Here is a 16,558-nt window from a genome sequence, read left to right as displayed (position 1 = left end):
GCGGTGTGTACATATCCATAGGAAAAAAGGACAACGTGACCAGATGGATTTTGGCTTGCGAGTCTGATACGCAATCTTATCAAAATCTTTCTGCTTGCCATACATAGCAAGGATCAGACATCCAGCAATGCTAGCGTGAATTAATCAAGAAGCACTAGTATTTAGAATGATGAAGAAACCTATTTTCAGCGCACATAGATGCCAATGTGACTTGGTATCAGAGCAGGACTGCCTTTAGGAGCCCCTTTGGAGCGGACGAAGTTGTGTCGAGAAATTCATATTTTAGTAGCTACACAGGAAAATTGTGCGCTAGAGTAGGAATTCTGCTTTTATTTCTTACCTCACCCACCCTTCTTCTGGTAAGGACGTGCAACGGTTTTACTCTATTCATATCTTGTTTCACCTAGGTTTGGACGTGTTTGTGGGAAACCATAGTGCCATAGGGAAAAGTATTTTGAAAATTTTCTGTACTATGGTTGCTTCATTATCATCCTTTGTTAATCTCCACATATAATCTATTCCTTTGACATGTTGGTATTTTCATACTAACATGTTTTTCTCCTTTGATCCGATGCTATCTCGACCACTTCTTTGTTCTGGAGCCTGTTTCCTTTTCGTTATCCTCATGGAACTACCGTTTACTCCACTGTCCTGCGTGTCGAGTGGATGTTCTAGTTTTTCTATCCTTGTAATGTATGAATCTCATGTGTACTTGAACCTTGTATGGTGTACCTTGATGATTTCTATGGAGCGATGGTGTACCTTCAACATGATGGTTAGACCTCCACCACCTCCTCCGCTGGGACCAGCCCTGTTGCAAATGACTCAACTGTTGAGCCAGATGCAGCAAACCCAGCACAACTTCGATCAAGCTCGTCATGACAATGGTCGGGTGATGATCCGGGACTTCTTGCAGTTGAACCCGCGATCGTTCGACTCTACTCCTGAACCGCTGGATGCAGATGATTGGGTGCGCGATGTCAACCGCATGCTCAACACAGCGGGAGTTGCTCCAGAAGACAAAGTGCGGTTTGCGACTCACCTACTGAAAGGAGGGTCCGCAGCATGGTGGGAGAACTTTCTCGAGATGCGTCCCGCCAATGCTCCTGATGTCACATGGGAAGAATTCAGGGAAGCTTTCAGAAGCCACCACATTCCTGAAGGGCTGATGAACAGGATGAAGGAGAAATTCCTCAGTCTTGTTCAGGGCAACAAAGACGTGATGGCATACAACATCGAGTTCTCCAAGCTAGCTCGCTATGGTGGCGAAGAAGTGTCCACTGATGCCAAGAAGCAGAAGAGGTTCCGTAATGGCCTCAAGCCGGCACTCAAGTACGCGCTTACTCATGTCTCGATGGACACCTTTGACAAGCTGGTCAACACTGCTAGCAAGGAAGAGTCGGGTAGGCTTGCGTTCGAGGAGTCATGCAAGCATACTCGAGAGGTTGGTGCCCCTTCTTCAGCACCGCCTCAGAAGCGAAGGTTGTGGGTTCCTTATCCCGCACCGCCAGGACAAGCTACACAAGCTGGGTATGCTCCCTGCGCAGCAAACGCTGGGTGATAAACAAGACAAGCTCACCGGTCATTGGCGCTGAATTTGCGTGATGCTTTCCTTTGTTGTCTCGGCATGTTTGCATGTGTTTTCAGGTGACATGGCAGTACCAAAAATTGTCCACAAAAGAGGCCGTCCCAACGGTTAGCCTGTCTCAACATATGTGCTTGTGCTTGCCATTGACACTTTGGAGAAGATCCTCTAAAATGCCACCTGTTTAGGCTCTCCTCCTCAAATCCATATCTTCAGTTCAGGTGCAACCTTGCAGTGGGGATTTGTTGATATAACGTGGGTTTGTAACATGTGAGCTCGTCATGTGGGGGATCCACACATCACTGATCCAAAGGTAGCTGACGCAGCCAATTCGAGACCCAGCCTTGCTAACCAATTCATATGTCGACCTACCATTTTCATTTAAGCTTGTTAGGTCGTGAAAAGAGGAGATTCAAGTATTAGGCACTAACTTAAATTGTATGGTATCAGTCCCCCTCTCGTTTTATGATATCTGTTTATATATGAAATTATTATCACTATCTTGATTATTTTGCAAAACCATAATTTTTCCCTTTTGTTCGTGAACATAGGTAAACAATGTGATAAATTAGAATATCATTTACATTAACAATATCCACAGATGAAATGTGTCATGCAAACGAGGCCACGTTGGGCCACATGGCAGTGATGGGCGGTAGGCCTCATGGGTTGTGCATGTCGCGCCTCTATGTGGGAACTCCCCCAGAGATATCCTTTGATGTATATATCGTAGCATCCCATAAAATATTAATTTGACACTTATATAATGTGAAATAGAGGAGGCGAGACAAATAACAAACAAGAAATGCATGATGATTTATCTTGTTACACGTTCCAAAGCCTGAAAGTGTCGGGCTGAAATTCTAGAGTTTGTGCGTTGTACCAATGCTTCTAGTGTGGCACATCTCTCTAGATGAGCCCAAAAGTGGCCTTGTAATACACTTGGAAGTTTCGGGATCGGTTGTTCCTACCCTCCCAAACCAACTTCCACAACATATGTTGGGCCATAAGTGGCCCATAACATCCGACTGGAAGTTCCTCCATCCCTGGAAGTTCTAGGCATCGCACAAAACGGCAAGTAATGGTTTGATTTTAGTGAGCTACTATATAGAGAACCTTCTTCCCAACAAATATGAAAGACTTTTTTCTTCTCTCGTCCATTATTGCAAGAGCTCAAACCTTCAAGATCTTTCTTCCTAGTGTTTAGATCTTGTTATCTTATTGATTTTATTAGAGAAGATAGAGGAGATCCAATCCCACACTTTAACTAGAGGAATTCGATTAGATGCGCTAAAAATTGTGGATCTTGTTATTGTTGAGTGGTTGGGCACCCTAGACAGAAGAAGTTATCGCGGAGCCTAGCTTTGGTGGTGTAGTGCTTCGGGGGAAGCTTAGGAACCTCCATTTAAGTTGTGGAGAAACCCCAAGAAGTTTGTAAAAGTTTGTTGTGCCAGCCATGTTGCTATTGGTAGGTATTGTGCCACCACACCTCTTCAACGGAGATTAACACACCGAAAGTGTGAACTTCGGGATACATCCTTGTATCATTGTGTGATTATCTACAAATCTTTACTTATTTTCCACTAGACCGATTATATATTTTTATCTTGTGAAGCTGCTTGTATCTTATCATATAGGTTACTCTCACCTAGAGAACCTATATTATTGTGTTGATGCTCAAATTTGTAAGGAAATAATTAAATTTTCTAGGCATCTATTCACCCCTTCTAGTCGTCCTCTTTGGCACTTTCAATCTGTGTGCAAGGCCGGTTGACGATCTTCATGAACGCAACAATATATAATCAGTAAAGCCTAGATGAAGATCTTTTTTTTTGAACAAGGGTAGGGTGCAGAGCACCCTAATTTTCATTACTCATAGACATTGTACAGATACAAACATTGTTCTGTTGATTGCTACAGAAACATGACACGATGATGATGTATGAGTAGGATTATTGCAAGAGCAAAGAGGCGAGACTCACCTAGATGAAGATCTAATGCCATTGACAAATATGTACCTAATAGTAAATGGAATATTTATTTCTATAGATGTACAAAGGAGCAAGAACTAACACGCAAAACTCCCAAACCATTTGGTGATGTAGGAACAAAACTTAGTAAAATGGGCAACCTCTTCAGATCTAAACCAAATAAAACCCCAATTAGAAGGTGGTGATGGATATTCGCGAGTGTAGTAAGTTTTGGGATGTGATACTATGTAAACTATAGGTGACCCACTTAGTGCACATGGCACAACACATATGACCAAGAGCTGGAACCAAATGATCTTACTCGAATGGCTTGGATGTTCTGTAGAGGAAACGAGCTCCTTGTAGAGGAAACGAGTTCGTTGTTCTTGCGTGACAATTCATTTTAAGATGTGCTGAGATTGAATTTAGAGCATTTGAGATACCCGTTGACACTCTTGGCCTTATGTTGTTTCAATCTCGGATCGTTTGACTTGATTTTATAGGATTGTGATCCAAATATGGCACTACGTGGTTTAGTTTTGAGCCTCTTTTGTGTTGGTCCCTCAGACTTAGAAACTCACATTGTCTAATCATCAAGTTTTATACGTTCATTGGTTGACATGGTTTAGTTTTGAGCCTCCTTTGTGTTGGTCCCTCAGACTTAGAAACTCACATTGTCTAATCATCAAGTGTTATACGTTCGTTGGTTGACATGGTTTAGTTTTGAGCCTCCTTTGTGTTGGTCCCTCAGACTTAGAAACTCACATTGTCTAATCATCAAGTGTTATACGTTCGTTGGTTGGATCCATTTGACACATAGATTATATAAAATAAATAACACACACGTCCCTCACTCAAGTAAGAATCTTCCATTTTCGGGTACAAGCTTTAGTTAGAATCAATCCGTTTTGACTTGGTGGAAACTATACATTTCAAAGGGAAGATAAGGAATGTGCTTGTTCGTACTCGTTGGCATGAGTTTTGTACCCTGGTTACATATTTTTGTTATTTGGAACCACCTTGTGTTTGTCGGAGTGGTGCCAATGTGGATGTCCGCGTCACGCCATATGGTAGTGCATATGTATTTGCATGGCCACGTGATGCTAAATATTTGGATGCATATGATACAATTTGAGGACAAGTTTTTGTAAGGGGTCCTATATTATGCATCTCATTTTCCACGAGGTGTCCTCATCACGGGCAATTGAAATGAAGAGAAATTTACATGAGTACAATGTAAAACACGGAATAGTTGCTTGCCAAGTTGTTAAGTGTAGGATACAAATAACGAACATGCTCATGACATGCTTAGCCGGCTACACATCTTCTACCAATGTTCCCATGTACTATAGTATCTTTTACGAACTTTCGTCTCTGGACCAAAGCATTTTTCCTTTAACACCGCCACATATCCAACCACATACTCGACTGGCTTCCACAATATTGCACCATGAAACATAGACTGCATGGTTGACTGTACCAATACGAGGATGATTTGGGTAATTTGAAACATACACACTCCCTAGACTTTCAAGGATGCTATAGGATGACAAATGACAAGACTAGGATAATTTTGCCTTAAAACACCTCTTTTCCAAATGGATCAAATTATACTATCCTATCAGGGTGAAGGATACAATGCCTACCCAGTTGTGTAAACTCCACCTAGGTTCTCGTCCATCCGTAAATACTCGTGGTTGTTTTACTAATTTGATTTTTTGGATATATTTTTCCTGTTTTCCTTAGTGCGTTATTATGATTGAGAAATGCAACACCTTTGCAAAATGAACCGTGAGAAACACAAATCCATTACTTAAAACTATAAGCCGGGCTGTGTAGGCGTGTGTTGAGATGGTCTAGCGAGCGGAATGAGGAGTACCACTCACGATGTACAGTTTCGGTGCCGACTTGGTCAATCATGTCCCTACTTCCATGGGATGCTTCAGATAGGCCAATAGTTTCATTTATATCTGTTTTAGATAATAAAAGATGTAAATAAAAAAGATACGGCATTGTATGCAAAGACAGACTCACATAGCTGGTAAAGTCAGATGTGCCAAATTTCAACAACAAAGTACATCAACCTTGGTCAACGATGGTGGGCAGTGGACCAACTTGGGAAAATGCAAATATGCAATAGTGGTAACAACTAACAACTGTGAAGTACGTCCAAAGTAGACAAAGGCATCAAGGATGAACCCGTGAAAATGCAAACGATGTACTGTACTCCGGTACAATATAGTGGCATGCGTACTCAATGCACTTTTTCTTCATCTTTCCAGCGAATTCGCAAGGCAAGTAGTAGGAGTAATAAATAGCGTACAGCCGTAGCGGCAAACATGTAACCCGTGGACCCCCCCTGGCGTTTCTATTCCCTTCCTTTTCTTCTCCTCTTCCGCACTGCACACCTCGCGCCGCTGAAACTGCGAATTTCCAATCTGCTCTCACTTCTCACCCGGCCATCGCGCATCTCTCTCTCGCCGCCGCCGCCGCCGCCTCCCCTCCCCTCCGCCCTCCAAACCTCCAGGGTTCCGCCTCGGGTTCCTCCCCTCCGCCTCTCCTCGTCTCGCGCAACTCGCCTCTCCATCCATCGCCCGGTGGCTGCGTGGGCGTTGGTGGCCCAGGCGTTGCCGGAGCTAGCTCTTCTCGCGGGCGGAGGAAGGGAGGCCGGCCGGGGCGCCGTCGGTAGCCATGTCGCAGACGAACTGGGAGGCCGATAAGATGTGAGGATTTGATTTCCGTTGTATCCATTCTGTTGATTCGTGAATCATGTTTTGTTGGCAGGGCGGGCGTTTGTGCTTGGCTGCTGCGTCCTCCGGGTGGCGATTACTCGAGCTTAGGGTCACGGGAGGGGCTCCGGAGTTTGAACTGAACTAGCTGGGGGAGGAGAGCCGTGGTGGGCGTATTTTGCCGCTAGGGTTTCGCGGGACCTCTTTTTTTTAGTGCGGGTTCGGTTTGAGCTTTGTTCCCCTAGTGGGAGAACCTACTGTTTTGGGTTGGTGGCTTAGGGTTCCCGATGTTTTAACACTCCAGTGATGATTTGTCGTGGTGATCCCTCCCAAATATCAGAGAACGTAGTTGGGGATTTGAGCACACCAGCGTAATCTGTCGATGAGATTTGAAATACCGGTAGTATCGGTTGACCTAGCTATTATGGATATACGACAAGGGAGTCCGATTCGGTTCATTCGATCCGTTCAGCCTTTTTATTCTTTTGTCGCTACCGGGGGAGTAGGTATGGAAGGGAGTACCGGCGAATTACCTGATTCCTTGTAGATACGGATATGGATATATCTGAGGTCACGTTCGCGCACTTCACGTTGTTTATACGATTAAGTAGCTGAAATATCCTGTTCTGCTTCTGGGAGCTAGAGCTACTAATGCTTCCGCGATATGCACGGTGTTTCGTGGAAAGCAACTAGCGAACCGAAGCATTTCTTGCGCGGATGATACAAGTGCATGAAAATATGTTGAAAGCTGAACGCTGGCATTTAGGATCACTCTACGTGATGATTTGCTAAGCGACAAAATAGACGCTAAAGAGACAAATGAATATACGTTGAAGCAGCATAAACGTGCCATAAAAGCCTTAACGTTTTATGCACAAGCTGCTTCTTCATTATACTGCTTGCATGAACGGTATTGTAGTTATGGTTGGATAGTTGCATCTCTTAAATGTGTTTAACCTTCACCCTGAGGACTAAATATTTGACTGCTTTGGTGAAACAGGCTAGATGTTTACATATACGACTATTTTATGAAGAGAAATTTGCAGGCAACTGCAAAGGCCTTCCAAGCAGAAGGGAAGGTCTCTTCAGATCCAGTTGGTATGTGTTTGTCATGTTTTTTGCAACACCTTTCCTTTATTTTTTTTTTGTTTGTAAAGACTACTGCTTACTCTCTAGGCTGTGCTTCCTTGCAGCAATTGATGCACCCGGTGGGTTTCTTTTTGAGTGGTGGTCAGTCTTTTGGGATATATTCATAGCAAGAACAAATGAGAAGCATTCAGATGTTGCGGCTTCATATATTGAGGTAAGTGTTTACAACATTTGTTTATCCTTCTATGGAAAAACTTTAAATGGTCAAGGCATGTTAATTTAGTCACCTCCTGTGTCCACAGTGCTGCACCGTTGTTTATATTCTGTTTTGCTTTCTTCAAATGATCTACCAAAGAAATTTCACATGAAGAGATCCTATGTGACCTATAAATTGATGGGGAACCTTACCAAGTTTAGTTTGCTAGGCCTGCAAGGTCTTTTTGGTTCACTACAATTCTTTTTATTCGTTCTCTGTTACTGTTAAGTAACATTCAACTCTTCAACCTCTTGTTGCATGTGCTAGATTCACTATAGCTGGGTAGTTTCGCTGTCCATAACATATATTTTATTTTACAAATTAAAGTTACCTTCTTAATTTGTTGTCCATTTTTTTCGCTTGTGGAGGGCGATTTGTAACTTAATGATCTAACTAACCGCTTTATAGAATCATGATTTTGTTTTGCATCAATAGCTACGAGTGTGGAGCATCTTTTCTCCTTAATTGGTGGTAGTAATTTAGCTACTATGTGCTGCACTCTTTCAGACTCAACTAATGAAAGCACGGGAGCAACAGCAGCAGCAGCTGCCTCAACAGCAGCGGCAGCAGCAGCAGCAGCAACCACAGCAGATGCAAATGCAACAAATGTTGTTACAAAGGGCCGCACAGCAGCAGCAGCAGCAGCAACATCAGCAGCAGCAACAACATCAGCAGCACCAGCAGCAACAACAGCAACAGCTCCACCAGCAGCAACAGCAGCAACAACAACAGCAGCAACAGCAGCAGCAACGTAGAGAGAGTTCTCATCTTCTTAATGGTGCTTCAAGCGGACTTTCTGCAAACAATCCTTTAATGCGACAAAATAGCACTGCAAATGTTATGGCGACAAAAATGTATGAGGAGACGTTAAAGTTGCCTTCACGGAGAGACTCTTTGGAAGAGGCATCAATGAAGGTATCACTGTTAGCTAGTTTGCTGTTCCAAATTCTTTTAGTTGTCTCCTCTAGGAAATATTCGTTTCTGATTACTTTATTCTAACATTGAAACTTCTATTGCAGCAAAGATATGGAGAAAATGCTGGACAACTACTTGATTCAAATGAAACATCGCTGCTGAAAGCAGCTGCAAGTGGACAATCTCCAGGGTACTTGCTGAACTTGTGAACTATGAAGTTCCTTAACAAAAGAAGTACACTATTGTATTATTTGTATACAAAAGTAGCTGATGCCATTAAGTTTACTTGTTACAAGTTACACGATCACCATTTGAATGCCACACTTAGAATTGGTAGCGTGGCTGGCCATTCATTTTTCCTTCTCTTGTGCACCAGTAGCGGAGCTTGCCAGAAAAAGTTGGGTGGGCCAACAGGCTTAAGGACACTAAAATGGACTGTTATTGGGCTAAATTTACTAATATGTAGACAGAAGATCTCTAAAGTTGGGCGGGCCATGGCACAGTTTTGTTGCAACTAAGCTCCGCCCCTGATGTGCACGAATTATAATGTTTTCAATATATGTGGAATGTAGAAGCCTACATCCTAAAGAAGGTTGTAAAGTTTTCAATATATGTGGAATGTAGAAACATACATCCTAAAGAAGGCGTTGACTGTTTTTGTATTAACTAGACCATATAAGAATACTATCAAGTAGCCTTTGTAACTTTGCTCTTTGTTTGTTAACATTTCCCCATATTTAGGCAAATTTTGCATGGTTCTATTGGTGGTTTGTCGGGCACTATGCAACAAATTCAGGCCAGAAGTCCCCAACTTCCAGGACATGCCCAGGTTAGTTCTTGAGGTGTCCTGGTTTATCTGGTATCTGTCAGATCTAACCATTCTCACCGTGAAAACAAGAAGTACGTAAAGAAAAAACTGGCTTATCCTATTTTGTATGTTCTTCAGCAGAGTATGAAGACAGATATGAATTCTATTTTGACACCTAGAGCTGCAGGCTCTGAGGGGTCATTTATGGGTTTACAAGGTAGTATTTTTATCTGCTTCTGTAAACTACTATTCTCCACTACTTGTATCAACCATTTTTCAATTTTTTTCTTCAAAAAAGAACTCCCTCGGAGGGAGTATTATATTTCCAATTTTATAATATAGTCGAATGACCAGTTTTCTGATGCTAATTTAGATACATTTTTAACAGGATCGAGTTGAGTGACCAGTTTTCTGATGCTAATTTAGATACATTTTTAACAGGATCGAATCAAGTTGGAAATAATTTGACTTTGAAAGGATGGCCACTCACGGTAAGGTTTAATTTATGAGTAAACATTAAGTTATCCAGCACAACTTTATCATTCGTGCGTTCAGGGTTCAAATTATTGAGAGATTCTGACCTAAGTGATTTCTGTATAAAATTTCTGAATTTTATTCATCCTTTTTTATCATTAAGGTGAAAATTATCCAGAAACCGCTCCCTGGTTATTATTGAATCTGAAATTCCCAATCTAAACTTTGGCAAACTGGTACATTTTGCAGCAGTTATTTTCGGAGTCCCATGTGCTTGCTGTAGTACCTTTACTGACCACAGGAAGCATCTAAATACTAAAGTTGCATCTGTTTTGTGTTTACATGGTATATTATGCTCGTATTTGATTCTTTTAATATTGACCATGTTCTTCACAATTTGGCAATGGTATAGTGATCTCGCATTTATGTTATCATATCCTTTGGCTTGTGTACAGTTGAATTGTAGTGCCATCGTAGACAATGTCACTGCCAGCAATTTGTGGAGCAAACGGCTATTTATATATTTTCTAAATAATGGAAATAGCAAATATAAGACAAATCTCAACATCTGTTTTCACTTGCATTATGCTGCTTATTTCAGCCAGGACTTGAGCAACTTCGGTCTGGAATTTTACAGCAGAAAACCTTCGCGCAGAATCAACATCAATTGCAACAACAGATCCAGTTTCTGACTCCACAACAACAGCAGCAGCTTGCGTTGCAGGCGCAGCAAAATATGACTTCTCCAACGTCCAGTGATGTTGACAACAGAAGATTGAGGATGATGTTCAACAACAGAAATGTAGTTCTTGGGAGGGATGGGCAGACAACAAGTGGTGGTGATATCATTCCAAATATTGGCTCTCCTAGTCAAAGTGGTGGCGATATAGACATGCTAATAAAGGTATGTTTTTTTTGTTTTAACTGATTGCTTATTTTCTCGCATCTTCCTTACTAACAGGTGTAATATAGTATTTATAAATGGAAATTTTATCTTCATTTTGCAATTGTGTCAAGTGCTTATCATATGAGACGAGGCAATTCCCGTTACATGAGAGATGAGAGCTTTGATCGTAGAGGATAGAAAATCCTGGCAAATGTTGTCTCAGTTCTTTCAGAACGTTGCCTGTCTCAGCGTAATCGGATGAACATACTAAGATGTTAATTTGGTAGGTACTGTTGTTAATATTTTGTTGCGCCTTGCAGCAGCAAATCGCTTTGTGCTCTGATGTCATGTATTGCTAAGACCATGTACAATGCTGACGAGAATAAACAAGCTTTTTATTGAGCACAAGCGCTTGTTTGTATAGGAGAGGTGCCTAGTTAGATGTCTGCCTAGTAATTTTAAGCAACAATGCTTTAAAAACGATTTATTTTTCTAAGCACCTCTGTAAGTATCTTACATTGTACATGTCCTAAAACTGTTAGAGCCAAGTCAACCATCGTAATGTATTTTTGTTGACTAAATCGTATTTTGCCAGTTGTAAACACAAAACAATGAATGCGATTATTTGTATTTTCCATTTTAACTGACTGCTTAAACATCTAATTCTTCATAAGGTGCTGGACATAGTATGGACAATGTTTCAGTAGTGCAAAGACAACTCAAAATGTTAATCGGACTAGCAACGTGCCCATGCTTTACAACGGATTTTTTTATATATTTGTAGCTGAAGTGACCAGACTAGTTATATTTGACCAACATGAGTCTTGAGTATGGGCTGCACGGCCCGCATGTGGCCTCGTTGTCTGCTGTGAAAAACATCTTTGGCTCTGTTTCTTTCCAACATCTGTTTACTTCTTGACCACTATTAATAGAAGAAGAGATCCTTTTCCTCTACCTCCACGTACGGTCTGGCTTCTGAATCTTTTGTCACCTCGCTCCACTCCACGCAACTGCGAGTTCGCAAGTTGTAGTCTTCCAACTCTAGCTCTTAATCACGGTTCCACTTACCTTTGGTGATGATGGTTGTACATTACGACTAAGCCTAACATGGATTTTCTAATTCCTGAATGTATACTATCATGGTATTAATTCACAGTTCTCTACTTTCTAACTCAGTTTGATTCTGATCTTATCTGTATGCTTCCTTTTTGCATAGAAGATGACCTAGGTTATGTTATATTTACCTTTGCCTGTAGCTATGCCTTTTGGTTAGTGTTCTAGCTCTTTTTTTCCGCTGCCATGTTCTTATATCGATTTTTTCTGTTTAGTAGAAGAAAATTGCTAATGCACACCACCAGCAGCAACAGCAACAACTACTACAACAGCAAAGCAATAGCCAACATCAGCAACATCAAGCTGTCTCCAGTCAGCAGTCTCAAAGCTCGAACCAGCTTCTCCAACAAGAAAAGCCAGGAACTGGAAATATGCCTGTTGATGGGGGCATTCCAAATTCTTTCGGGGGCACTGATCAAGTAAGTTTTGTGGTATGCAAGTTTTGTGTTCATTTTGCATTAAACATTAAAACTGACATCCTACTCTTCATAGTATACATATGATCTGAGTGGGATGATAACTTTTTTTCACGTCATCCATATAACTGCGATTATATGACCAACTGTATATCTTTCTTTTTACTTGATCTAAAAAAGTATTTTTTTGGACTTTCCTTGTAAAAGGAATTTATTAAATCCAAATTCTGAAAAAAAGGGGATCCATACAAGATATATGCTATGAATAAACCAAAGATAGCTAGACTTACAGAAGAAATAGCATTAGTAATAAATTCATATGAATTTATAGAATAATTAGAACTTTCTTGAGTCAAGTTTATTGAGGCTGCTTTTTTTTTCTCTTTCCTGATAATGTATTTTCACAAATAGAATAAAATTTGAAATTTGGATCTCATGTTTTTTCTGTTTAAAGTGGGAAGTCTAACCAAGCTAAGTATTTGGTGTGGTACAGGATCTGGCCATGCCTACACCTTTGTTGTTATCTTGGCTCCCCTAGATCCACTATCTGTCTTCTAGATAGTATACAATTGTATTCCTTTCTCCACACTAGCTCAACTGAGTTTTAACTGTCACTGTTACTATTGATCTTCCATTTTTTGTTTGCTGATGGAGCTTTTTCTCACCAGTGGTTTTTTTTTTGCCAGTAACTGATAAAAATCTATGTATGCAGAAATTGCTGCTTTCGTACTTGTTTAAATGCAATTTGATATTAGTGCTCATATAACACCTGAGAAACGCAATATGTTGACAAGAAAATGTGTAAAAAATCGTAGCAAACTAGAAAATGTGTAAAAAAGAGACTCGTGATACCTCTATTGTTGGCTACTAGCATAAGCAGCAAAATTTAAGTTCCTCTTTTTTTGCTTCCTGCTGCTTTGGATTATTGAAGCGGTTCATGTACATAAACAATGCTGTTTGTGGTTCAGACAACGAAGAAAAGAAAGAAGCCTGGCTCTTCCTCGGGTAGAGCTAATAGTTCAGGAACCGCAAATACTGGTGGCCCGTCTCCAGGTTCTGCACCCTCAACACCTTCCACTCATACACCAGGAGACCCGATGCCAGTACCACAACTTCAGCAGAACGGTGTTTCGGCAAAACCCTTGGTAATGTTTGGCTCTGATGGCACCGGAAGCTTGACATCTACCGCAAACCCGCTGGTATACATATATTTTGATGTAAATTTGTTTTTGGACAACGATAATTTTTTGTTTAGGCAGTATGATAACAAAAGCTTCATTGCAGGGTGATGTGGACCGTTTGCTGGAAGAAGGCTTAGATGAAAATGTTGAATCTTTTCTGTCACAGGATGACATGGATCCCAGGGATTCCTTAGGACGCTGCATGGATGCCAGTAAAGGTATTTGCATTTTATTCCTGTTGATATCATTGTCCTTGTCGACTTTAATCTGTATGAGCTGTGAACCTGAGGTTAAGCAGTCTGATAAATAGCCCACATTGTTATGTCTATTTTAGGCACAATGTTCACATTCCTTGTTCGAGTACTCTTTAGCCATTCTCTTATTTCTTTTTTGGAATTGGTTCTCTACATTGGTTTACATGATAAATAAAGCGAAAAAATCCCAGTACAACTCGCTGAACTTGCACGGTTGTGTCACTTGCTTGAGTTGCTGATCTTCGAAATTACTTTTCAGATACCTAGTCGTAATCAGATTAGTAAGTTTATGGACCTGTGGTACAACCATGCCAGTTTGGTGAACTGTCCAATTTTGTCAGCAATAATATCTTGACATAAAATCTACCCCTAAAGATGCACCACTTTGTCCTTTATATTGGCAAACTTCACATTGTTATTTGTGTTGGCCATATACGAGGAGCTTCTGTTTATTTCTAACTATCTTGCTAGCGGCAAAAAATATCTTAAGATCTGTTTGTCACAGGGTTTGGCTTCTCCGAGGTTGCAAAAGCACGTGCAAGTGCACATAAAGTTGTTTGTTGCCACTTCTCATCTGACGGTAAATTGCTTGCTACTGGAGGTCATGATAAAAAGGTGTGGTTGTTGATGCAGTAGTAACTATTTTTATCGTTTTCAGAACAGTCAATCACACACTTGCTGTTCTGCAGGTTGTTTTATGGTGTACAGATTCACTGAAGCCTAAATCTTCGTTAGAAGAGCATTCCTTTTTGATAACTGATGTTCGATTTAGCCCAAGCATGTCCCGCCTTGCTACATCTTCCTTCGACAAAACCGTACGGGTTTGGGATGCCGACAATGTATACCCCTTAGCATTTCTTTTCTTGTTTGCGATGTATTTATTTTACAGTGACATCGCACTAGAAACTGCTCCAATATTAGGGTGTGGCGACTAACCGATTTGACTCTCTGCAGACTGACTATTCACTCCGTACTTTCACGGGTCATTCAGCATCTGTTATGTCACTTGATTTTCATCCGAATAAAGAGGATATTATTTGCTCTTGCGATAGTGATGGGGAAGTCCGCAGTTGGAGCATAAATAATGGTAGTTGCCTGACCTGTGTTAAGGTCTTTAAGGTATGGGTTCTAATTTTCATTGGCCGGTCTTTTCCTCAAACAATTAATTTCTGGTGGTTGCTTTTGTTTCCTATTATTATATTGTTATCTTCACAGGGAGGTGCTACTCAAATGAGATTTCAACCTCGCAAGGGAAAATATCTAGCAGCTGCATCAGAGAAGGCTATCTACATACTGGACGGGGAGACACAGCATGCTTGTAGAAGCCCTTTACAGGTTCGTTACCAAGATCAGCTCCAGTATGTGTTGAGAGCATTTAAGGATGCACTTAAAACCTCTCATATTCGCAAGTGTGCAATTTATGCTGCGCCATGTCTTCAGTTACTCCAGTAGTGTAAAACCATAATGATTATCTTGTGGTCACTAGGTAACAATGCAAAAGTAAGGTTCCCTAGATGCATTTGACAAGTTTCAGTAATCGAGAGGCTTAGCAGGTTCTGTGAAATTGAAACTTTTAGTGTTTTGAACTTATAATGTTTCTTGGTCCATGATTTCCATCTGACCTGCTATGGAACAAACTGAGCAAAGTAATGTCCATGAGCGTACACAAACTGCAAGGTTTGACGAGCACACTCAGAATATTATCTTCTTCGCTATAAGCATCTCCTACATATATCAAACATGTTAACTATTATGATTCAATTGGTACTTATCAATTTAATGGTTTGCCTTAATTATATTAACTTGCACGCTTCTTGCATCTCAAAGAAGAAAGAACTTTCAAGTATCTTGTAGTCCAATGTTGGTGGTGGACTGTTGAGTTGGAAGTTTGATTTGTGTATGCAGGGTCACATGAAGAATATTCAATCAGTTTGTTGGGACTCAGCCGGTGACTATCTCGCTTCTGTCAGTGAAGATGCTGTCAGAATATGGTCGTTTACTTCTGGACATGACGGTGAATTTATGCACGAGCTGAACTGCAGTGGGAACAAGTTCCAAACATGTGTTTTCCACCCAACTTACCCTTCTTTGCTCGTCATTGGTTGTTACGAGGCAAGTTTCACCTATCTCTTCAGACATGTCAATCATTTTGTAAGCATGCTTACGTTGTTGTCTGCTGTGCAGTCCTTGGAGCTTTGGGACATCAGAGAGAAGAACGCCATGACTTTAAACAATGCACATGATGGTTTAATTGCAGCCCTAGCAGCATCAAGTGCAACCGGGAAGGTTGCCTCAGTAAGTCATGACAGGTTTGTCAAGCTGTGGAAATGAGATGTAAAATAGCGACCGGCTTCTGTGTTGAAGAATTTTACATTTCGTTGTTTAGATTATAGAGAACAGGATGGTTTTCTGCTTTAGACAAGTGCATGACAAAAAGGTGGCTAACAAGCAGCAGTTCGTGAACTAACCTGGTTTGCGTTTTGTGGTCGTCTTAGTTGTATGCTGTTCTCCTTGTTAAGTTTGTAACTCCTTATAGAAATGGTTGTTGCCTGCTTTAACAATAAAGATGCCATGTTTGCGCTGATAAAAAGTTATGGAAGCAGTTTTGTCATACTGCCATATTGTAAGTAAAGATCTCATCTTTTCATAAAGAAGTCTTAACGAGCGGGCACACAAAAAGCAGAGCACAAGTATGCCATTGCTTGCGCACGTCGAGCAAGGCAGCTAGCTTCTCGTGGTATCTTTGTGTACGAGGGCCTTGCCGTCCTTACGTGCGCAGACACTATAGACAACGTCGGTCCATTTGCATTGGCCCGCTTGATTGCGCTGTTCTTCCCTGAAGTCTCACGGAAGGACATGATGAAACCGCAGCCTAGCGGCGT

At 41.1% G+C, this 16,558-nt stretch overlaps 2 protein-coding genes across 5 annotated transcripts; both read left to right on the top strand.

The window, feature by feature from the left end:
• The first annotated feature begins 841 nt into the window (after window positions 1-841).
• LOC139838065 (uncharacterized) lies at window positions 842-1,561 on the top strand. The gene has a single exon (XM_071827419.1). The coding sequence runs from the start codon at window positions 842-844 to the stop codon at window positions 1,559-1,561; it is 720 nt and encodes a 239-aa protein (XP_071683520.1).
• A 4,345-nt stretch (window positions 1,562-5,906) lies between these two features.
• LOC127342885 (transcriptional corepressor LEUNIG) lies at window positions 5,907-16,287 on the top strand. Of its 4 annotated transcripts, none has more exons than XM_051368913.2 (18): window positions 5,910-6,278; window positions 7,285-7,382; window positions 7,478-7,587; window positions 8,137-8,544; window positions 8,649-8,734; window positions 9,286-9,373; window positions 9,494-9,569; window positions 9,794-9,843; window positions 10,428-10,730; window positions 12,044-12,244; window positions 13,210-13,440; window positions 13,526-13,640; window positions 14,182-14,291; window positions 14,366-14,515; window positions 14,631-14,795; window positions 14,892-15,011; window positions 15,582-15,788; window positions 15,861-16,287. In XM_051368913.2, the coding sequence occupies exons 1-18, from the start codon at window positions 6,247-6,249 to the stop codon at window positions 16,005-16,007; spliced, it is 2,697 nt and encodes an 898-aa protein (XP_051224873.1). In that variant the 5' UTR covers window positions 5,910-6,246; the 3' UTR covers window positions 16,008-16,287. The 4 variants fall into 4 exon arrangements, with proteins under 4 accessions (XP_051224871.1, XP_051224870.1, XP_051224873.1 ...); XM_051368912.2 differs by having other exon boundaries at window positions 9,491-9,569; XM_051368911.2 differs by having other exon boundaries at window positions 5,907-6,278; window positions 14,631-15,011.
• The last annotated feature ends 271 nt before the right edge of the window (window positions 16,288-16,558 follow it).

Source organism: Lolium perenne, chromosome 3 (assembly GCF_019359855.2).
Source record: "Lolium perenne isolate Kyuss_39 chromosome 3, Kyuss_2.0, whole genome shotgun sequence".
NCBI classification, from domain to species: Eukaryota; Viridiplantae; Streptophyta; class Magnoliopsida; order Poales; family Poaceae; genus Lolium; species Lolium perenne.
Note: the sequence above shows the minus strand (reverse complement) of the source record. Positions and strands in the feature narration are given on the sequence as shown.

What these genes read in the sequence shown, in the direction of transcription:
- LOC139838065 (XM_071827419.1), top strand. Translation starts at nt 842, where the DNA reads ATGCAGCAAACCCAGCACAACTTCGATCAAGCTCGTCATGACAATGGT.
- LOC127342885 (XM_051368910.2), top strand. Translation starts at nt 6,247, where the DNA reads ATGTCGCAGACGAACTGGGAGGCCGATAAGAT. An exon ending in CTTTCGGGGGCACTGATCAA is followed by an intron (nt 12,245 to 13,209) that starts GTAAGTTTTGTG and finishes TTTGTGGTTCAG; the next exon opens with ACAACGAAGAAAAGAAAGAA. An exon ending in CATCTACCGCAAACCCGCTG is followed by an intron (nt 13,441 to 13,525) that starts GTATACATATAT and finishes GCTTCATTGCAG; the next exon opens with GGTGATGTGGACCGTTTGCT.